The sequence below is a fragment of the Euleptes europaea genome, chromosome 8, assembly GCF_029931775.1.
Source record: "Euleptes europaea isolate rEulEur1 chromosome 8, rEulEur1.hap1, whole genome shotgun sequence".
Taxonomy (NCBI): Eukaryota; Metazoa; Chordata; class Lepidosauria; order Squamata; family Sphaerodactylidae; genus Euleptes; species Euleptes europaea.
In genome coordinates this window covers 27,608,768-27,631,338 of record NC_079319.1, presented here as the reverse complement: position 1 = coordinate 27,631,338, position 22,571 = coordinate 27,608,768, and the positions used below count along the sequence as shown (strand labels likewise).

The 22,571-nt window shown below is 43.4% G+C and overlaps 2 protein-coding genes and 1 non-coding gene across 3 annotated transcripts in view; 1 reads left to right on the top strand and 2 right to left on the bottom strand.

Moving 5' to 3' along the window:
• Positions 1-20,805, bottom strand: part of RAD54B (RAD54 homolog B) — a 45,639-nt gene extending 24,834 nt beyond the window's left edge. The window contains 6 exon segments of the mRNA XM_056854887.1: positions 1,046-1,185; positions 1,608-2,201; positions 3,530-4,326; positions 6,092-6,560; positions 13,104-13,538; positions 20,631-20,805. Of these exon segments, the coding sequence (XP_056710865.1) occupies positions 1,046-1,185; positions 1,608-2,201; positions 3,530-4,326; positions 6,092-6,560; positions 13,104-13,538; positions 20,631-20,791 (2,596 nt within the window). The 5' untranslated portion in view covers positions 20,792-20,805.
• Positions 5,694-13,777, bottom strand: FSBP (fibrinogen silencer binding protein). The gene is made up of 2 exons (XM_056854472.1): positions 13,104-13,777; positions 5,694-6,560 (listed from the first exon to the last, which is right to left on the bottom strand). Exons 1-2 carry the CDS (start codon positions 13,472-13,474, stop codon positions 6,032-6,034), a joined length of 900 nt encoding a protein of 299 aa, XP_056710450.1. The 5' UTR covers positions 13,475-13,777; the 3' UTR covers positions 5,694-6,031.
• On the top strand, positions 14,795-14,866 carry TRNAI-GAU (transfer RNA isoleucine (anticodon GAU)). Its single transcript has one exon. It is a non-coding gene; the product is annotated as a tRNA-Ile (tRNA).
• Positions 20,806-22,571: the final 1,766 nt, after the last annotated feature.

Below are 22,571 nucleotides of genomic sequence, written 5' to 3'. Positions count from 1 at the left end.
CACAAGGAACGATAAGAACCGTTATAAAAAACATTAAGGAGAAAGAACTCCTTCTGTGGTACAAGATGGCGGACGAAGAAGCTGAAACTGCATATCTGATAGTGTAACTGAATAAGAAAAAATGATTTATCAAACACTGCTAACGTCTGAAGGTAAACTACTCTTGGGCGGGCAAGATGCCTTCGATCCCAGAACAGAAGGAGCCCTCACGTAAGTAGACAAGGCTCCATTCTCATTCTGGGTTCTACAGGCATCTTGCAGACTGTGGGATCTCCAAGAGCTTATTAGTCTGGGTGGGCTTAGGTATCCTCCACGATGTGTTGCAGAACCCTTCTGCCGAAGGCTGTGTCAGAAGAGGCCATGGAGTCTATTTTATAGTGTCTGGTAAAGGTGGACACTGATGCCCAGGTGGCCGTCCGACAAATTTCCTCCACGGAGGCCGGCCTATCAAAGGCCGCTGAAGTGGCTGCACTCCTTACAGAATGGGCAGTAATGCCAGCTGGCACCTGAATCTTACTGGCCTTGTAGGCTTCAGCGATGCACTGTCTGATGGCATAACTAATGGCCGACCTAGACATTTTGAGGCCACGGTTTGGGTTATTTATGGAGACAAATAGGGATTCTGAACGCCTAATGGGGGAAGTACGCCGAATGTAAACTTTTAGTGTTCTACGGAGATCCAGTTTGTGCCATTCCCTTTCTTTGGGGTGAATGGGATTAGGGCAAAAGGATAGGAGCTGAATCTCCTGTTTTCGATGGAATATGGAGTTCACTTTGTCCCTATGAAAAACACAGAAACCCTTTCAAACGGATAAAGCGCCCAATTCGGAAACCCTCCTGGCGGAAATAACCGCCATCAGAAAAATTGCCTTCATCCTTAGCATTTTTAGAGGTATTTCCCTAATGGGCTCGAAAGGTGACCGAGTCAAAGCTGTCAGCACTACATTTAGTCTCCAGGTAGGGAAACAGTGAATGGGAGGTGGTCTAGTCTGAATTACGCCTTTTAGGAAGGTTTGAATGTGAGGGTGTCTGGAAGGTATGATACCGTCCACTGAGGTGATAACTGTGGAAATGGCCGCCACCTGCCTGCGCAACGTGGCCGCCCTGAGACCTTGCTCTGCGCCCTCATGAAGAAATTCTAAAATTCTGGAGACGTCTGGGATCAAAGGATCAGCCTTCTTACGTCTGCATCAGAGAACAAAGGCCTTCCATGAAAGGTCATAAATTCTCCTAGTAGATGGCTTTCTGGATTCAATCATGGTATCAACAATCTCGATACCATAACCTTGGCCTAGGAGGTTATTCCACTCAATTTCCAGGCGGTTAAGTGAAGCCATTGTGGGTCTGGATGAAAGAGTGGTCCCTGGATCAACAGGTCTGGGACCGGCGGCAGTTCCCACGGTTCCTGAATGGACATCTCCTTGAGACTGGGAAACCATGGTCTCCTTGCCTAGCAGGAGGCTATTAAGATGATCGTAGCTCTCTCTTGTCTGATCTTCCTCATTACCTTCGGTATAATGGGGAATGGTGGGAAGGCATAAAGAAGAAGACCCTCGGGCCATGGAGACATCAGGGCATCCATTCCCTCTGCTTTGGGGTGGTAGTACCTTGTGAAGAAGCGAGGAAGAAGGTGATTCTGCTCGGAGGCGAACAGGTCCACCGATGGCTGGCCGAACCTCTCTGCTACCTGCTGGAAAATGGATCTGTTGAGGGACCATTCCCCCTCGTCTAAGGTCTGACGGCTCAGCCAGTCGGCTTGGAGATTGTGTACTCCCCTGATGTGCTCCGCCGCGATGGAAACCACGTTGTTTTCTGCCCAGGAAAAAATTAAGGTTGCTTCCCTGTGAAGCTTTGATGATTTGGAACCCCCCTGCTTGTTTAGATGTGCCTTGGCAGACACATTGTCCGTTCGAACAAGAACATGACGACGTGCAAGCAGGTTCTGAAAATGAATCAGGGCTAGGAGTATGGCTCTGAGTTCAAGTACATTGATGTGTAGTCGTTTCTCCATCTTTGACCAGATGCCTTGAGCTATGTGGGATTGGCATGTCGCTCCCCATCCTTCCAGGCTGGTGTCTGTGAACAGTTGGATTTGATTCTCTGTTAAGAAGAAGAGACCCTTGCTGAGGTTCTTGGAGCTGCACCACCACGAGAGGCTGTTCCGGAAGTCTTGATCCCAGGTTATAGACTTGTCTATCTTTCTGGCAATCAGGTGCTTATGAGGTCATAAGAGGCTCTGTTGCGGTCTCGAGTGGAACCTGGCCCAGGGAACACAACTTAGACAAGACACCATTAAGCCCATGAGTTTGGCCAGGAACATAATTCTCCCTTTGTTGACTCTGATTAGTAACTGCGCTATGGATTTGATTTTGGAAATCTTGTCTGGAGGCAGAAAGACCAGGTTCTGGCTGGTGTCTAGAATAGCACCTAGGTGTTGTAGTCTTTGTGTTGGGTTTAGTTGGCTCTTTTCTGAATTTATTAAGAAGCCATACTCGGTCAGCAATTGAACTACCCTGTGTGTGTGAGTTATTGATTCCCCTCTGGATCTGGAGCATATTAGAATGTCGTCCAGATAGGGAAAGATTCTGATTCCCTCCTGTCTGAGACGGGCCACAATGGTTACTAGAATCTTCATGAAGACTCGAGGGACTGACCCCAGGCCGAAGGGGAGGGCCCTGAATTGGAAATGTTGTCCGGCATAACAAAACCTGAGGAACTTTCTATGAAGGGAGTGAATGGGAACATGCAGATAAGCCTCCTTTAGATCTAATGAGGTCATAAAATCCCCTATTTGGAGGGCATCTAGGATGGACTTCAGCGTCTCCATCCTGAATTTTCTGTATTTTACCGACCTGTTTAGATGTTTCAGTTCCAGGATGGCCCTCCAATCCCCGTTTCGTTTTGGGACTGTAAAGAAAGTTGAGTATGTCCCTTTTCCCAATTCTAGATGAGGGACTGGTTCTATCGCCTGTATGGAAACCAGATGACTTATGGCTGCCACGGTTCTGGAATGTTTTTCTTCCTTCCCTGCTCTCGGGGAAATCAGGAATCTGTCCCTTGGAATGTTTAAGAATTCTATTAGGTAACCTGAGGACACGACTTGGGCTACCCACGCGTCTGTGTGGGGTGGAGACCACTTGTGACTGAAGTTGATTAGCCTCCCCCCAACTATCAATAAGTTGGCGTCATTGTTTTGTGTTTTTGGAGAACTTATCTCCCTTGGCATTGAACTGTGTCTGTTGTCCCTGTTGGGGATGAAAAAATCTGCCCCCACCCCTTGGAAAGGATCCCCTGTTGTTATTCCAGCTACCTCTTCACTGCTCTGGTTTGAAGTGGTTGAGGGTATGAAAGGATCTGAAGCTGGGAAAGGAGGAAGGATTTCTTCCATTTTTCCTGTAGGATTTTGGTAAGACTTTCTTTTTGTCTTTGTCCTCGACAAGAATCTTTTCCAGCCTTTCCCCAAACAGTTTTCCCCCTTGAAAAGGGTAGGAAAGATTAAGGGATCTGAGAAGTAGATCTAGGGAAAAACTCTTTTGTTCCCTTCTTCCTAGATTTCTTGGACTCTGGGGCAGGCTCAGGATCCTCATCCAGGTGAAGAGCCACCAGAGCCTTGCTTAAAAGGTTCTGGAAATCCTCAGCCCCCAAAAGGCGAGGCTGTTGTTCTTCTAGTATGACTGGGGAATCTTCCTCAGATTCATACTCCCCGTCCTCTCTACTTTCATTTTCAGAATCGGCCATATTGGAGGAATCGTCCTCCTGTGTAGGTCTAAATTGGTTTTGAACAGAGGCCTTTCTGGCTGCCTTGGTCGGCCAAAGGCCTCTAGAGGGTTCCCCTTTACCGTGCTTCTGCTGATCTAAATGGCTCTGGGAGAGAGGATTACTCCTTGGATCAAGTCCAAGATTTTTAAGGAAAGGAGAAATAGATTCGCTGAAAGCTTGAAGCATTTGCAACTGTCTATCTAGAACCCCATTAAACAAATCGAAGGCTTCTCTGCGGGACAAAGGGGACTCCGGGTCGCTTAAGCTTACTTCCAAACTCTGATACTGGACTCCGTGCGAGAGATCTATCCGCTCCTTGTAAAGGCTCTCTCGCCTCATTGTGGCGCCATTTTTGGCACCATTTCCAGCGCCATTTCCAGGCGGGCTGGAGGCGCGTGCCTTTTTTGGAGCGCTGGGACCGTCCGCGCCGAGCTCCGCGGGACCGCAAGAGCGGCCGTTGGAACTATCTTTACGACTCTGCCCTGTCGAGGCGACGAGGGCTCGGTCGTTGTCTCCCTTGGAGAGGAGCTCCTCTTCCGAAACCTCTCGTTCGGCCGCCATCTTGCTCTTCAGAGCGAAGAAGAAACAAAAAGGGGGGGAGGAGCAGGAGGGAGAAAAAAATCTTTTTTTTTTTGTGAAGCGGGGTGGGTGATAGATAAGAAGACGTAGGTAGAAGAAAGAAGGAGACTAAGAAGAGAAAAAATCCTCCAAAAGGTCGTCCTTTGATGGAGCCGAATGGCAAAGCTGCCTCCCTTTACAAAGGCAGGACGGAAACTGGGATTGGGAGATTTTCCCGCCCAGGAAGACAGGAAGTGAAATTTTTAGTCCTGCCTCCCTGGGCATGTGATGGTAAAACCCACAGTCTGCAAGATGCCTGTAGAGCCCAGAACGAGAATAAATTATTTAAAACAATACTGCTCACTTTGCTCCAAATCTCTTGGATCCAAGATTCAAAGGTAACAATGCGAGCGATGGTAATAGTGATGCTCTCTTTGGCTAGATTACTACAACAGGCAATGCTTTTGGACTTGGAGGTTAGAAAAGTACAATCAAATGCTATGGGATACAGACTATAATGCCAGTTATTTGCTTCATGAATGCAGCCCTGACAAACACAGTGCAACAGCAACATAATGGCACCATCTCTCTCTAACACAGTCACTCCCTGGCTTCCGATTCCTAGACCTTCCTCAATCAAGTGAAATAAGCCAATGAAAATTTGAAAGCGCACAATCAAGGAACAAGCTCGCTTCCATATGTATACACAGTGTCATACATAATGCCATATATGTTCTAGGAGAGTATGCATGCCAGCTCTATGTTCTACCACTAGTGCAAGCTTTCCAGACTGGAATGTTGAGACTTGGTCTAATGTTATACCAATGGACCACTCAAAGGAAGGTGATAACATTGTTTTCTTCCTGTTAGTCCCCAGGGTTTGGTTGTCCGATTTGTCTGAACATACTATGTTCTTGGACACAAATACCTTTGCCCTACCAATGTTTAAAAACTCTTTTAAAGCCATTTTATCCTAAGTAGCTATTACAATTCCCTATGGCAATAAATTCCATGTTTATTGTGCAGCAGTAGCTGCATACTGAAATACAGCACCAAAGCAAGGGTAAGAATGCAGAATACCATCTTCAGTCAAACTTTAATGGTGTAGAAAGAAGGGTAAAATTCAGAGCTAAGAATTCTCATTGTTGACTGTTTACTGCGCAAAAATATCACACTCCATAACACAGGGAATATATACGTCTTTGATCAGAACATGGAAATATCCCACCAGTAATTCCTTGCTATGCTTTTTTGCCAGAATTTTATATTTGAGCAACAAGTTGCGTTTTACAAAAAAAGAAAACAGATATTCTTTTTTTCACCCACTCTGTGTATGTTTATTGATCCACAATTAAATGAATATTCAGAAGGGCAGATAAGAGTCGCTCCAGAAAAAAAGTTAGCATGTTTTTTTAACAGCTGCATAAATTATCATTTGTTTTCGCTAACAGTAATATGCACAAGATTTCAAAGGACTCTTTTTAAAGAGTCTCAGATCTGGTTCTACTTCAGATCTGAAAAGCTGGAAAGACCAGTGGAAAGATGGCTTTGAATTGCTTTTGCAAATTTGCATGAAACACAAAATGGAAACCATGCACTCATTTCATTCAAGACTGGCTTTTGATCCGTCCAAATTAACATGGCAAATAACCGTTTCTAGGTCAAAAGGAGTTACAAAGTAACCCTGGTTTTGTGCAACCAAACTGCTAAATATTCAGAAACTGTTGAATTCAGGAAGATCACGTCGTAGTCGTATCGCCTTTAACTTTTCTACTTTAATTTTTGCTCTCAACAGCTCTTCTTCCAGCTCCTGCCTTCTTTTCAAGCCATCCCTCTTTTCTTGAATATACAGCCCAATTTTCCTCTGATTTTCCAAAATTATGTGATGCTCTTCTTTTAGCATTTGCAACATCTGTGGACCGTAGGCCCCACACGTGGACCGAAATCGATCCCCACTTTCCAGCCTGAAAAATTCATCTCTTCTGGGGATAGGGGACGGAGATAGCATCCTTATATCAACCGAAGACAGGGAGGTGGAGGGAGACCTCTCCATGACGTGGACCAGGTGCTCTTGGTCTCTTTGCTCCAAGGCCTCCTGTGGCTGCAGCTCCACAATCAACGAGGGAGGCGGCTTGACATCCTCCTCCTCTTGATCCAGCTCCAGAGTGATGGCTGCAGCATGGTGCTCTAACATGGACTGTGGTGAACTGGTAGTTGCAAGGGTTTCTTTATCCAAGGCAGCACTAAAAAAAAAAAAAGACATCACATTTTAAAGTCAATCGCTAAAAACGAAGGGCTTTTCCGCATGGGTTATTTTTTGTCGGTTCTGGACCCATACTGCTTTGGTGTACCCCTGATTTCCGCAGGGATTTTTGTGCCTTTAGTTTTCACTTCCTCCCTCCTCCCACCACACCCAGTTTTTTTCTGGTTCTTCTGAGACCACTTTTAGATCTTTCTCTGGAAGCCAATTTTGAGTCATTCTTTTTCCTTGTGCATAATTTTTCTGTTGGTTTTCTTTGTCCTGCCTGTTCCAACTCACCTCCAGCCTACTTTGCAATGATTGGACTATCATGATCATCAAACTACTCTCTCTCCTTTTCCCTACCATGAAGAATAATGGCTTCATTTTTAAGGCACTAAAATATTGATATACTGTTGTAATTATAGGTTTTGAGGGTTCTCTGAATTCCCACTTTTTTTAAAAAATCTCTGACCCTCCCATATGCCTTTTCCCTTATATCTCTGCAAGGTAAGGGGATAGAGTTTTGTTTTTGTTTTTTAAATGAAAGTTGGGAATTCAGAGAACCTGCTTAACCTATCATTACAATGATATACCGATATAAGCATGTGCAAAAAAAGGGAGGGCAGACATGCGGAAGAACTGTGCCCAAACCAATTCAAATGCTTGTGTATCAACTGCCAAGAAAATCAGAAGCTGAGCATGCAGAAAAGCTCTAAACCCCATCAAAGCCAACTAGGAGCTAACCTTTGAACGAAAAAAGACAAGCAAAGCTAATTTACAGGTAGATCTGCCACCTTTTGTGATACAGTGTAGATGCAAGTTACTGATCATAGAGTGAATGATAAAATCTACTAGAGAGAACTAAATGAAAAAGAAATACAAATTAAAGGAGAAGAGCACTAGATAATGTATCCTTCATTATGAAAAAAGAGAGAGTAAAATCAGTTCCTGTTAATAGATTTCAATGTGCCCAGTCCCAATGGTCGGAAGAGCGTTTCATCTGAAAGCATTTCTTCCTCTTTGCCTACAATCCACATACCCTTCAACATGCCTCACTGAAGAGAAGTGCCCTACATGTAATTATTAAAAACATCTCTACATCTGAGAGGCAGAGTCCATACATTTTTACTGGCAACCAGCCATTATTTGTGGTCACCTGCAATGCCTTCCCCCTGCCAAATGCTCAGACACATACAGAGGATTTGGGGGATGTTCAGCCTCAGTCTCACACCAAGCTGGGACACATTCAGAAGCAGCAGGAATCATTGTTGAACCTCTGAGTGTATCCCAGTCCAATACAAGAGTGAATGACCTGGGCCTTCCAGAGGACTCTCGGGAAAGACAGCAATCAGACTCTCAGCTCACGGCTGGAAATGGCAAGACAAGAACACAGTAGTTTTAGGAAAGATAAATGGGTCATAAGCAAGGCCAGCTACAGAACACACAGACATCTTAAGAATGTGGTACTGGCACTCTTATCAAGTTGGGTCCTTAAGCATAGATAAACAAATTTTAGAAAAGCTAAACTTTACATTAAAATTATAAACAGTAAGGAAGAAGAATTGAATATTTTTTCTGGTAGAGCTGAGGCTCTTACCACAGGTTGAAAATAGGTAACGTCAATCCATCAGACATCTGTCATTCATGCCAGACCAATTTGCTAGATCTAACCGAACTTGGGTTTGTCTGCCACATATAAGAATTCTGAATTATGTACCACATACAAATATGGTATATATTGATATGGCCACTAGCTTAATAAGAAAGTGATTGCCTTTGTCAAGTTAGCTCGATAATAGCATTATAATAGCATTACATGCAAAATAGCATAATAGCATTACATGCAAAATTCCCGAGAGTTACCCAAACCTGTTTGGTTAGTTGGCCACATGCAAAGGACAGGTGTTCTTGTAAACTGATAGAGTACAGTTATGTAAGATGCCATGTTTGTCCTGGATGGAGCAATGATCTGCTTTGGTAGAGACAGCCCAAGGACTCTAAATTCCATTCTGGTGGCCATACCTGCTCAGCCTTGGGGGAAAGAACAGCCCTGTAACTTTTCAGATAAGGCTTAACTTTTAGTGTCTAATTAGTATAACAGAACCCCAATGCTGGAGTTTTAAAAGAAATGCAATGCAAGGAGGGAGAGAATACTTATAACTTTTTTTGCATGGGTTTCAAAATGTTTTACTACATTTATATCCTGCCTTTCTCACCACTGGGGACCCAAAGCTGCTTCTCCTGTTTTTCCATTTTGCTTTCACAACAACCCTGTGAGGTAAGTTAGGCAGAGCGTGTGTGACTGGCCCCAGGTCCCCAGCAAGCTTCCATGGCAGAGTGGGGATTCAAACTGGGTCTCCCAGATCCTAGGTCCAGCACTTCAACCACTATACCACACTGGCTCTCTGTATATAAAAATGTATTTTGAACACTTCAAAGGTAAAAGTCACCTGGAGTGGCAAATTGGAGTGAAAAAAGAGTTAAGCACCATTGCTCGTCTAGTCGTCTGCTCCAATTCCCTCCCCTTTTGTTTTCCAAAAAAGGCACTTATTTGCATTTGCGCTTATTTACACTAACTCCAGGCATGCCTTCAGATGAATTTCAAGTCACATAACAGGTGCTCTCTCTCCTCTGCAGGTGACTAGCCCCCAAAATCCTGCCCTGAACTGACTACTGTTTGGTGAAGAGGGAGTAAAATAATTTGAATACCTTCCCCAGTACCTCTCCTTGGAAATAAGCCATATTGATTTCAATAAGATTTATTTCTAAGAAACGTCATTAGGATTGGGCCATAGAAACGAAAAGACTGAAAACACAACTTGGTGTCAGAATGAGCCCTGCTTTGGCAGGGGAAGGGTGGAATATAAATATAATAAATTAATTAATGACAGCGCTGAGAACAGTGTCATGTTAGTCAAATTACCTTGATAGGCCAGCCCATAGAGTCACTAGTTCTAAACGCTGAACACTACTTCATCCAGGTAACAAAAGGGGGGAGGAGTTCCTCCATCACTATCCAGACTATGCTCAGGCTCCTTAAATTGTGGCTTTCAATAGGAACCAGAAATTCAGAGCTGGGTCACCACAGACTTTGTTATACCTACTGGTCAGCCCAGTTTGCCAACTCCTCGGTCCCAGCTCCTGTGTTTCTGACAGAGAGACATGTTTCCCAAGTGAAACAGACAGGGAGAAGTGCAACAGCAACTGGAAGGGATGGGAGGCAAATAGGAAAAAACCTTAGTTGGCTGGGAGGAGAGGTTCTGCCTACTGACTGGGACTGCTGTCTATCTGTCATAGAACAGGGCTGTATGCGATCCTGGACAGACAATAAGAAAGTTTGTTTTGCTCACAATGATGGAACCTGCTTTGTTTTGTCTGAGAATAAACCTTGGAAGTCCTCAGGCTCACAAACTCCTCCCTTCCCTCATAGATGGGGCACCTGAAGGACCGTTTCCTCCCATAGCATCCAGCTCACTAGTTTAGAGCTACCTCTCAAGCCCTGCTCTCTGCACCCATGCCTGTAGAGGTGAGGTGACTGGTGAGTATAGACGAGGCATTTTCTGTGGTGGCACCCTGCCTCAGGAATGCCCTCCCACCCTTGAGGTTTACCTGGCATCTACTTTACCCTCTTTTAGGTAAAAAGGTAAAAGGTAAAGATCCCCTGTGCAAGTACTGGGTCATTCGTGACTCATGGGGTGACATCACATCCCAACGTTTACTAGGCAGACTCTTGTTTACGGGGTGGTTTGCCAGTGCCTTCCCCAGTCATCTTCTCTTTACCCCCAGCAAGCTGGGTACTCATTTTACAGACCTCGGAAGGGTGGAAGGCTGAGTCAACCTTGAGCCGGCTACCTGAAACCAACTTCCGTTGAGATCGAACTCAGGTCGTGATCAGAGCTTGGACTGCAGTACTGCAGCTTTACCACTCTTGGCCACGGGGCTCCTTTTTATCTTTTAGGTACCAGGCCAAAATACGTATTTTTTTTACCCAGGCTTTTTATCTTACCTGGGATTTTTAAATAGTCTGCTTCTAGTTTATGGAAAGTTTTTACGTTGTTTATTTATGGTTTTAATTGTAAGCTACTTCAAGAAGGACTTTGAAGAGATGGTATAGAAATGTCGTAAATAAATAAATAGGTGGTTCACAGATTGAAGACCTTCTCATTCACTGAATCATCAAAATCCAACAGAGTTTGTTGCACCATCCTAACTGGCAAAATGGCAAATTGCCATTTGTTTGTTGCCTACAAACCAGTATTATGCAAATATCAAGAAGTCACAACAAGCTACAACTGAAGTCTAATTGGCTACCACCAGAGTTTGCTGCTATGCTCATACAAGGCCCATGTAGTTGGCCCTGGTCCCTGTGGAGCTTGATGCAACACTTCCTGGTTTAAGCAAGATCTAATTCAACATAATGTCCAAATGCAGGACCCTTTGAAGAACACATTGGATTGGAATTTTCGGAATTTGTAGCTCTATATGCTAGAGAATGAAGAGAGAGGCGCACATGTGAACGCAGCAGCCAACTGCAGCTGTGCATGATTGTACCTTGTTGTGCTGTACAAGTGCAATCCTAGTTTAGAATTCCATGAACACTGCCTTATACTGAAGCAGACCCTTGGGTCCATCAAAGTCAGTATTGTCTACTCAGACCGGCAGCAGCTCTCCAGGGTTTCAGGCAGAGGTCTTTCACATCACCTACTTGCCTAGCCCTTTTAACTGGAGATGCCGGGAATTGAACCTGGGACCTTCTGCATGCCAAGCAGATGTTTTACCACTGAGCCACAGCCCCTCCCCATTTGTAGGCAAGAAACAACCCACACTTGTCTTAATTTGGATGTCACAACAAATTGTAGTTAGTTCTATACTAGGAAGTCTTCAATCTCAGTGTGGTGAGCGAGGGGAGCAGGAGTTGTGACAAAGTGTACAAGCCTGGGATGTCCCTGGCTCTCTCTTATCACAGACAAACCATGACCTATTCATGATGTTGGAAAGCAGTCAAAGCATTTTGGGCCATGGTTGTGCGATCTCCAGTGGTTAGTCAAATGAAGCAATAGAAAAAACCTAATTGGGCGGTCCTCAATTCAACCCAGAGCCACAGTTGGTCTTTTTATACTTTTAGAATTCTGTAGAATAGTAACTGTGATCAGCCATCAGTCATATAATACATTACAACTTCCATTACACTAGTTCAAACCTTCCAAGTTCTCCCAAAGCAAAATTATCACAACCAGATACCTGCTGTATTGGCTTAGTGGGTAAAGTTCAATAATATTGACGGGCTGAAGTTAGCATCGTACTTCTTGCCTCTATTAATTGTCTCAGCTTGGATCAATACTGCAGAAATCACCTTCCATGATGCTGCTGCAGTACTAAAACACCATTTTAATCATAATTTATTAACCCATAACTGATGCAGAATGCTTGTTCCTCAAGCCTGATACTGCACACTGTTATTTTTAGAACATCTGGCACGGTGAGATTTAAATCAATGCAACCAGAGCCATCACAAAATCAGAGGATGACCAGCATGCACCTAGTTTCAGGCTTCCCCGGAAATTCAAATGACCATATTATTGTGCATGCTGAGTTAGATTAATTTAAATGCTTATGGAAAGAGCAAGGAAAGGGACTGTTCATTTTATCCCTTGGTTTTAAAAATATTTACTCCTGGACAAAGAAAACACCTGATCCTGGAAGCTTTGGAGCAATGCTGAAGTCAGTTGGGAGGGGCGGGGGGTTCGTTAGCAAACGCCCTGCAAAGGAAGCTTAAAAACAGCCTGCTTGTTCTATGTCTGGCTCAAATCTAGATTGGCTCTTATTTGATTAAACACTAAATGCCTGTTTTAAGAAGGTTTTGTGTGACTGTATTGTTCTAATCTGCCTTTCCACAAACCCCGATGCATGACACACATTCTTATTTACAGTTTAAAATTAACATTATTCACATTTGGGTTGCAAGGAGCGTTAAAAGAATTAATTCTTAAACCATCCCGTTTTGCATTGTTATAGGCATGGAGGCACAGGAAGCAAAAATCATCTAAAAAAGTCTACATTCAATTAAAATGTATTCCACACTGGGAGATTATCATAGTCCTTGACGGGTCACACTGTACGAAAGAGGCTTCTTTGTTCTCCCGACTCGACTTTACGTAGATTTTATCCAAAACAGGCAGCTGCTTCCGTATGCAGGCAGATGACTGCAGTGCTACCTTAAATGTAGAACAGCCTTTCGCTTGGTCAGTGCTTGAATGCTATGCCTATTAAAAGGGGAGGGGTAAAAGTTGGAGCTCCTATTTCATTCGGATCCTTCCTTAACCCTCACTTGCCAAGGGTCTGACAATGAGGTCTTTGAAATACAGCTGAAAGTTGGACGCCAGAGTCGTTTAAAAACAACAGAATCGTTTTTAAAAAGCACACCCATCAACCTGAATCACATTTTTTTTTACTTTGCCAAAGCCCTTTAGCTCAAGAGAGACCAGCAGAGAAGGCAGGAGGCGCTACAGCTGCCCTCTGGGCGCAATGCAAAATGGGAGCTTACCATGGCAGGCTGTTTCTCTCCCTCAAGCACACGCTGGAGATCTGGGGGATCATCTCCACAACTTTCTTAGTCGGCTCAGAGATGTAGCTCTTGTAGTCGGAGTGGGTCTCCTTCTGCTGCAGGAGCTCCTGCTTGGCGTATTCCTTGAGCCTCTTGTACAGCGTGCGCAGGCCCTGCGCCGTGCGCGGAGGGCGGTCTACTCCGATGGCATTGTAGCTATCAGCAATGATGTCCCAGCACTTGTTTTTCTCCACTATGACTGAGTGCTTGTTGGTGTGCTGTTCGAGAATTTTTACATACGGCTTGACAAGTTTCAGCAAATCAAGCTTTTCCGACAAGGTGAAATTCGAGGATCTGGCCTTCCCCACCATCCTTCCCTCCAGCCTGAAGAAGCAGTGCCGGAAAGCACCAGGCAGATCCCAGCTCTGCTCAGCTCTTTTTCACAAACAGGGGGAAAAAAAGATCAGGCTTAACTAGGCTTGTCTCATTTAGGCCCACGCCTACAAGGGAGGGTTTATTAAAATTCCTTCAGCTTAAGCTGACGCAGGTTCAGGAAATCTGCTTAAGCCAAGCCTGACCTACATAAGGCTTCAAACTCAAGGAGACGAGAAGGAGCAGGCAAAACACACGCTCCGTTTTGTGTCAAGAGACCCATCCACACGCTGGATTGAAAACATAAAGGTTTAAAGATTAGCGCATTACCCTGCTAAATATTACCCAATTCATCCTGAGTTAACAAGCTCGCGCACATCTCTAGAGCTGACAGAAACGGAAACTGCACAGAGAACTGGATTTATTCACGTCCAGGAAAGCAACCACTTTGCACACTGGGCCGTGCGTGGGGGTCATGTATGGACTGTTAAACCAGACCGTGAGAGCAGAGAGAGAAATAGGAAGAAGAAAAAACCTGAGGGGGATTTAGGAGCGGGCGCGTGTGTAGAGAGAGCCCTGACAGAGCCCCAGATCACTGTTCCCTGGCTGCTGTTCTCTGGCAGCATTTGCATAATGCTAGTCTTGCTGTCAATCAGGAACTGCATATCGCCTAGCTAGTTAGGTTTCACTCAGGCTCAGGCTTCGCAGCAAAGCTAAGCTTCCCCAGCACTTTGCAGTGTGCTTCGGCTGCCCACACACGCACACACTTTTTAAAGAGGCAGCCACTCAATAGGCGCACGTGAACAAAAGAGCAGAAAACAGCAAACCCAAGTCCCCGCCCCACCCAATACTCTGGCACTTTGTCGAGCTGAACCCTTCAACATCTATTCATCTTACTACATCCATTGTTACCATAATTAGGGCTGAGAAACAGCTCACAAGATGCTGATAGTAAAGGCAACATTCAATCAAGACAGAATTTGGAAGCATATATAGGCTTCTCTTATCAGTTGATCAAAGGCAATCTGCTATTGCAATAAGAAATCAAATCATTTTATAAATGGAAAATGTTGACTGTTTAATTAGCATGTACCTAAGTAACCAAGCAAGCTTCTTGAGGAAGATCAAAGAACTAAGAGATTCTTGGATTTGGACATGGGTCACCCTACCCAGTATGGTTACTGGATAAAAGCACTGCCTTTTGGCATAGCCTGTCTCATAGGGTTGGTAACACAGATAAGAATCTAATAACCCGTTCAGCACCTGTAAGATAGCCTTTTAGATTTCTTTTCTCCCTTAATAAATCACTACACAACTGAGGGGCTGTGGCTCAATGGTAGAGCATCTGCTTGATATGCAGAAGGTCCCAGGTTCAGTCCCTGGCATCTCCAGTTAAAGGGACTAGGCAAGTAGGTGATGTGAAAGACCTCTGCCTGAGACCCTGGAGAGCTGCTGCCAGTCTGAGTAGACAATACTGACTTTGATGGATCAAGGGTCTGATTCAGTATAAGCAGCTTCATGTGTTCATGTATACAAAGCCAAAGGTGGCATAGTAGTTAAGAGCGGTGGTTTGGAGTGGTGGAGTCTGATCTGGAGAACCGGGTCTGATTCCCCACTCTTCCACATGAACAACAGAGGCTAATCTGGTGAAATGGATTTGTTTTCCCACTCCTACACACGAAGCTAGCTGGGTGACCTTGGGCTGGTCACAGCTCTGATAGAGCTCTCTTAGCCCCACCTACCTCACAGGGTGTCTGTTGTGGGGAGGGGAAGGGATGGTGATTGTAAGCCAGTTTGAGTCTCTCTTAAGTGGTTGAGAAAGTCAGCATATAAAAAACCCCAACAACTCTAATTTCTAGACTCTAAAGGAAAGTCATATCCATAATTAGTATCTGTATTGTTATTTATATATACTTTTGGTATATATAATTGGTAATTTTATGCTTAAGCACATGAAAACAAGATCAGGAATTTGGAGTGTTATTGAGGATAGAATCCTGTAGGAACAGAAATCTAGGGATGTAAACAAAAAAGTTTCTAAACAGACAGGCAAGTAAAATGTTCATAGAAAATGCCTTATTAACATTTAGTACTTTATATGTTCTACGCATTCAAATAAATACAATATGCTTGTTATAAGTAAGCAGAATATTTCATTTTTACAGACTATGCAGGTGTACCAGCAACTGTATGCCTACACAGACGGAAGCTGATATAATAACCACATGGAATGTTCGGCATGTGCTAATATTCCAGCTAAGCATGTTTAATCAAGTAATCATCAAATCTGATTTGCATGCAAAAAGAAACCTTTCCAACAAAATACCATTTCTCAAACGCAGAGTTCACACCAAGCATCAAAGAGACACAGCAAAAAAAAACCAACCAGTTTTAAGGAGAACAACAAAAGACAAGCAAGACCTCCTATGCGTGTGTGTGGGGGAAATGCACACAACATAACAACATGATGTGGTATAATTCAAAAAATATCATTTCTGTGTCTTCTGCTAAATATAAAGCAGCATCTCAGCTGTTTTCAAAAGCCTTTACTGAACATGAAGAAAACTTTTTTCCAGTATTTGTGCTTTATATATATAGAAATCAGACATTTTGCTCCCTGAGAATGCTTAGCACACGCTCCATTGTTAAGCTGACTGTGAACGCATGGTTTTGACCTGGCTAGCCTTGTTTGAGGATCTAGTACATGAAGTTCAGGGAAAAGGTGTGATGGGTGAAATTTATCCCATCGCTGTGGCATCAGAACATGAGAAAATCCTCCTGCCAAACGTCTCCACTCCACAGCTAATTCAAGAGTGTGACGCCGGTAAACCCAAAACGTCTGCACCAACAACCACACCACAGTGACTATGTAGAGAATGGCCTTGTACGTAACTAAATCAAGGACTTTATATATGCAACCAAATACTGAAGATGTAACTGAATATTACCAGTGCTACCTGGCACATAGAAAAATTTGGAGAAATGCCAACATTTGTCCTAAATTATTGTAGGTACTTTGAATCATTGATCCTCACAATTACGATGAGTAAGAGCAGTATACGGACTCCAATACCTTAATCTGCCAAACAAGACAAAGGCATTCTTCATTTACCAAAACACATAATTAAAAGTTTGCTATAATTGTACATGCCCTGACCTGAATAGCCCAATCTCATCAGATCTCTGAAGCTAATTGTATGTGCAACCTTACAAATTGACCTCAAAGATAAAGAGATGCCTCTTCTCAAATAAGCTGCATGACTAAGGATGCAATTCTTTATTTTCCTGGGAGTATGCCCATTGGATAAAATGGGACTTCTGAGGAGACCCATTTAGGCTTTTCCCCTCTCTGTTCTAAAGCCTAGTCACTTATTCTGGTAAGAAATCTGGTCTCTTGCTAACACAATTCAACGGTACATTTGCCCTGTCAATGAGAGAGTACAACTATCCCTCACTGAAACATCTCCTCTCTTAGCTGCCCAGCTGGTTTTTTTCCATCTCAAGATGATGCTTAACGTTTTGCACAAGGTCAGAGGCAACAATATCCTTCCCAGACTTAACCGTGCCATCCTAAGCAGAGATACACCCTTCTAAAAGTCCACTGAAGCCAGAGGGCTTAAAAGGAGGTAACACAACTTAGGATGGTGCTGTAAATTACTTTCCAGGGCTGGTGTTTCCACTCACACTGACTCTGTGGAAAAGTTTGGTCTCTCTTTAAATATCTTAAGTTGCCAAACAAAACAAAGTCACCCATACTTAACTGATCTCTGTGATCTCTTTGACATAGAACAGCAACAACACCCTCAGTGTACCCTTAAAAATCCCAAATGATACCCACCCAAAGATACCTTCAATTTATGTCCCAGTAAAAGCCCTGGCAAATAACCTTGTAGTTCCTCCTGAAGATTTCTAAAGGCCCCCTCTCCCCACAATCTTGAGCAGGACCTATAATAGAAAAGACACAGGCTGTGGTTGAAACCATGCAGGCTACCTTGAATGGGGGAACAGCCAGTAGGTGGCAGCCTGAGAACCACAGCTGGTGCAAGACCTCATATGGGACAAGATGGTCCTTTAGATACGTGGGTCACAGGCCATAAAAGGGCTTTAAAGGTCGTAACCTGCATAACCGTGAACTGGACTCAGAAACAACGTGGCAGCCAACGTAGCTGTTTTAAGATATGTTCCCATTAGATAGCCCCGATAACAATTGGGCTACATTCTGAGCCTGCTGCAGTTTTTGAGTTGTCTTCGAGGGCAGCCCAACGTCCAGTGCATTACAATAATCCAATCACAAGGTTACAAAAGCATGGATTAATGTGGCTAGATTACCAAATCTCTCTTTTCTTGGATTCAGCTGAATTTAAAAACAGAACGCACTTTTGGCCACTCTAGCAGCCTGTTGTCAAACACCCCAGTTCCTCACCTTGGCGTGCAGGCTTTTGGCATTAGCATATAAACTCACACATTGTGACACGCTCCAAATACCAGTTTGGATCCACTGGTAATTTCCACCAAAGGAGAAGATTTCCATCCACAGAGAGCAATTTCGTCACTGCTCTCCTGCCACTGCCGCCCCAAACACTCCCCAAAATGTTGGCCCTGGGGGACAGCCCCCCCCCAGGAAGAGCACGAGGGAGGAGTCACAGTTCTTCAGGAGGGGGTAATTGTCAAAACTCGCCAGCCCCCGCTCCCCATCCACAGAAATCCTCTGTGAGATCCAAGCTACCCTGTGTGTATGCCGTGTATCTAAATGACTCTGTGGGCTCTTTAGACGGGGAGGGCAGACTGGGAGGAACACTGCTGACACCGACAACATCACAGCTGTACTTTGAGCTGCTCTTCTTGCCTCAGGTGTATTCGCTTGGGTGTTGCCAGGGAGTGCAAGCCCTGGGGCATGAACCAAAGGGCCCGTCGATCTTCAAACACTACTAGCCATGGCAGGTTAAGGGAACATCAACATACCTCTGAGCACCAGTGCTGGGCAGCAGCATAAGGAAGGCCTTGCACTCTATGCTCCATTTGTTGGCCTTCCAGGGCAACTGATTGGCAGCTGTGTGAAACAGGAAGCTAGACGGACCACTGGTCTGACCTAGCGGGGCTCTTCTTGTATTCTTAGCCTGCGGCTTGTGTCCTTGGTCAACGGGCCCACTGTAAACCATTCTGAGTACAGTTAGGGAGAACAGTGGCCAAAAACTATACTAACTTTAAAAGACTACTTGTTTCTCTATGTTCACTGCCAAGTTTACCTTTTTTCCCCCACTGAATACCTCCTTCATCCTCCAGAAGTGAATTTCCTCCAGAAATGAATTTAAAAGTAGCTCTGCTTTACATTAGATCAGGATAACTTTCAGATGTTTTCTTACCTGTTTTAGTTCTATATACTGATTTCACTCCGGTGCCCAAATGCCAACTTTCTCCATCTCCTCTATCAGGTTTCCCAGGTGTTGTAGGACTGAAGCCACAAGTGCTAGAAGTGTTTACAAATGCTGGGCCATTCTGTTGCTTTTCTTTCACCTACGATAAACCAAAAACCCTAGATTACTAATGTTTTTTCTCACAAAGATAGTTTTAAAAAATTCGTTACTGAAATATAAATTAAAGCTGGGAAAAAGGCATGGATGCATGCTGCAGAAAGGATGCCCTGGAGAGGTAGGAAAGTCTCTAGCATAGATGAGGAGAAGAGTTCAGAAGCACTCTTGCCTGAACCCCCATCTTCCAAATTGCCAGGATTGCAGGAACCTGTCATTCTAAGCAACATTCAAGACTTGGAGAAATGGTTCTTCTAAAAGTGCATACTGGAGTAGTTCTGAGATTTGAGTCTGGGAGCGAACAATGATCACATGACCAGTGGGTGTGTCCTTTTAATGCCTAACCTACCGGTCCTTAGAGTTTTAATGAGTTGTGCTCACATCTTTTTAGAGGACTAGGAAGTCGGCTAGCAAGCATATCAGACAGAACATTTGAACACTCCAGTCAGTAAAAATGCTAGAGTGTAGCTCTGATCAGCCAATGCACTACTGTTTCCAAACCACTATTGTTTTTGACATCACACCCACAAGGAAAAGAATATTGTCATGGACTAGTTATCCCCTCAGTATAAAGCATAAGTTACTTACTTGACAAGATCATTATGAGAATGAACAAAAGCAGCCTGAGCATATCTACTTGAAACCAAGTACAACAAATTTCAATGGTGTGCATAGAATTATTGTGTGCATGGTGTGCATAGAATTATTGCAATCTTATTCTTTCTTACTGGAGAGTAAGCTCCCTGGAACTCAGTGGGACTTTTCCCAAGTAAATTTAATAAGATAATGCTACTAGGAATATTACAAGTGCTATAAAATTGAAAAACAACAGGAACTCTGGGACTCAATGAAAAAAAGGATTGCTTATGTGAAATAACTATGTTGCATTTACCCCTTTTGAAACCATATAGGGTATATCTATGTTTTTACATGGAGGAGATTTTTTGTATGAAAGACTATTCAACCCCCTTATTTTCCTGCCATCCCAGTAAAAATAGGACTCTTCTCTCAGTTATGCTAGCAGATAAGAATCAAGAGATCACTTTTAAATTTGGATGGATAGCCTACAAGACTAGGAATACTTGGGTAAGCCATATATAGAGTTTTCAGCTATAATTTTTATAAGAATAATGTATAATTCTGTGAATTTATAATTTTAAATGTTTCTTTTTTCATAAGTTACTTGACATACTGGAAGTTTGTATTATTATATTGATTCTATTTTAATGGTCTTGTACTGTATTAAATAAATTTATGTGTGTGTAAAGTGCCGTCAAGTCGCAGCCGACTTATGGCGACCCCTTTTTGGGGTTTTCATGGCAACAGACTAACAGAGGTGGTTTGCCAGTGCCTTCCTCTGCACAGCAACCCTGGTATTCCTTGGCGGTCTCCCATCCAAATACTAACCAGGGCCGATCCTGCTTAGCTTCTGAGGTCTGACGAGTTCAGGCTAGCCTGGGCCATCCAGGTCAGGGCAAATTTATTTATAAGACCATTCAATTACATAAGCCCTCAAAGAGGTATGGCTCAGAGCTAGGTTTGCCACTTCAGTGAGAAATACACCAAAGAAGCAAAGAGAATTCAGTCTATTCAGAATTCAGTTCATGAATTAGTCATATCAGAGTACAGGTTTATCTCCTTTAATACTACCTCAGCTATTTTAACGTCCAGGTCTGAGTGGTCAGGCTCTTTCTTCAGATCAAGTGTATTGGCTTTCCCTGGAGGCATAAATCTTGGCTTTTTTGCTGAATTCCGCAGCATCTGACTTGGAGCTGCCGATCGCCTCATGTTCCATTCAGCTGACGATCTGAAATACAGTAACAAAGAAGCTTGCTGTAGAAGCCAACCTGAAGTATTTCCCACAACTTATGCTCCAGGCTATACTTCCCATTAAACCACTGGGCAAAGACAGGAGTATCTCAGTGATACGATCCCCCTTTTCTTTGCAATGCTTCCCACATCAGTAAGATGCAAACATATGCAACTCAGCAAAAAAAGTCATACAGAATTGTATTAGTTTGCTTAAGCTGGTCCATAATTTTGCCAAAAGTGATGTTGCATGACAAAACACAAACAGTTATACTCGTCCAAGACCGCTGACATCTGGGTGTAACTCTGCTTAGGATAGCACTACAAGTTTTCTAAGAAACTGCTACAGCAATATTTAAAAAAAAGAATCTTTGTATCATGAATACCAGCTGTGGCTAATCTTTAAGTCAGCAACCTAAGAATGCTTACTAGACAGTACCAGTGCAATCATAAACAGAGTTGAAGGCAGTGGGTTTAGAAGCATGTAACTGTTTAGGGCTGCACTGTTCCTGAGCAAAGAGGCCAGGATTATGCTGCTTGTTTCTGAAGTCTCTGCAGCTTTAAGATTTCTATGACTGGCAACTTTCCATAAAAGTATGGAACTGGTACTGTTTATTCATGTGGACATATAGTTTTAAGGGAATCCATTTAGTGGGCCGGCCTATTGCAGAGAGGAAATACGTAAGATGCCTGGGCGCCAGACTAACAAGCTGAAACTGCCATGGGAGAAGCCCATCAGCGTTTGTCAGGGAAGAGTTCCTTCAGATTAAAATGGAGTAGTTGCCCTGGAGAAATAACAAGATGAAAGGCACAACACGATTTACATTTTAGTATATACACCAGGCGATATATTTATTTACGTTGTTTAGTCGCGCATGGAAATAGGCAACATCAATGACATTATTTTGGGTCTCTGTGGATTCCACTGGATCCATCCTTCCAGTGGAATCCTCATCCCAGTCTAGGAGAAAAGAATTCACAGTGGGTAGCAGTGTTAGTCTGTCTGCAGTAGTAGAAAAGGGCAAGAGTCCAGTAGCACCTTAAATACTAACAAAAATATTTTCTGGCAGGGTATGAGCTTTCGTGAGCCACAGCTCACTTCTTCAGATACAGCTAGAATGTGAATCCATCTGTCTTTAAGTAGAGGAGAGTGAATTCAGACAAGCATTAGTATGTCAATGTTAATAGTATGTCAATGTGAGTAGCAGGCGTGATGGGATTAGGTGTGGTATGCAGAAGAGTCTGTGATGTCCAGGGGAGAGATGGGTGTGGAGAAATCAGCATTGGTAATGAGCCATGAATGCAAGGTCTTTATTCTTTATTCATTTATTTTGTTGTAATTAATATTACAACAAAATATCCCTAAATTACCTGAGATGATGTTGCTAAGTATTATACCTGACTATATTTTAACACAGAGAACTTTTTTGCTCTATGCTACCACGGCTGCAAGGTTAGTTCATGCAGCTAAATGGAAGACATCTGAGATTCCGGAGAAAAAGGATTGGATCCTGAAAATGTTTGAACTGGCGGAGATGGCGAAATTTACTGCGTTGATAAATCAGGATGAAAACGAAGAATTTTTGAGGGAGTGGGAGAGCTGGATTGTATATTGTGATAATGAATTGAAAATGAAAAATGTAAAAGGTTATGACTTATTCTAATTCAACTGCTAAATAGCAAAAACCTCATTTTTAGAGGAAGAAGAAAATTAAGTAATTAAATTAAGCTGAAGTAAAATTTTGTATAATGAACTATG

Excerpts from the sequence above, each read along its gene's own strand:
- FSBP (XM_056854472.1), bottom strand. The coding sequence starts at position 13,474 with ATGGTGGGGAAGGCCAGATCCTCGAATTTCACCTTGTCGGAAAAGCTT. Across the intron at positions 6,561-13,103 it reads GAGAGAAACAGCCTGCCATG|TGCTGCCTTGGATAAAGAAA; the intron begins GTAAGCTCCCAT and ends TTTTTTTTTTAG.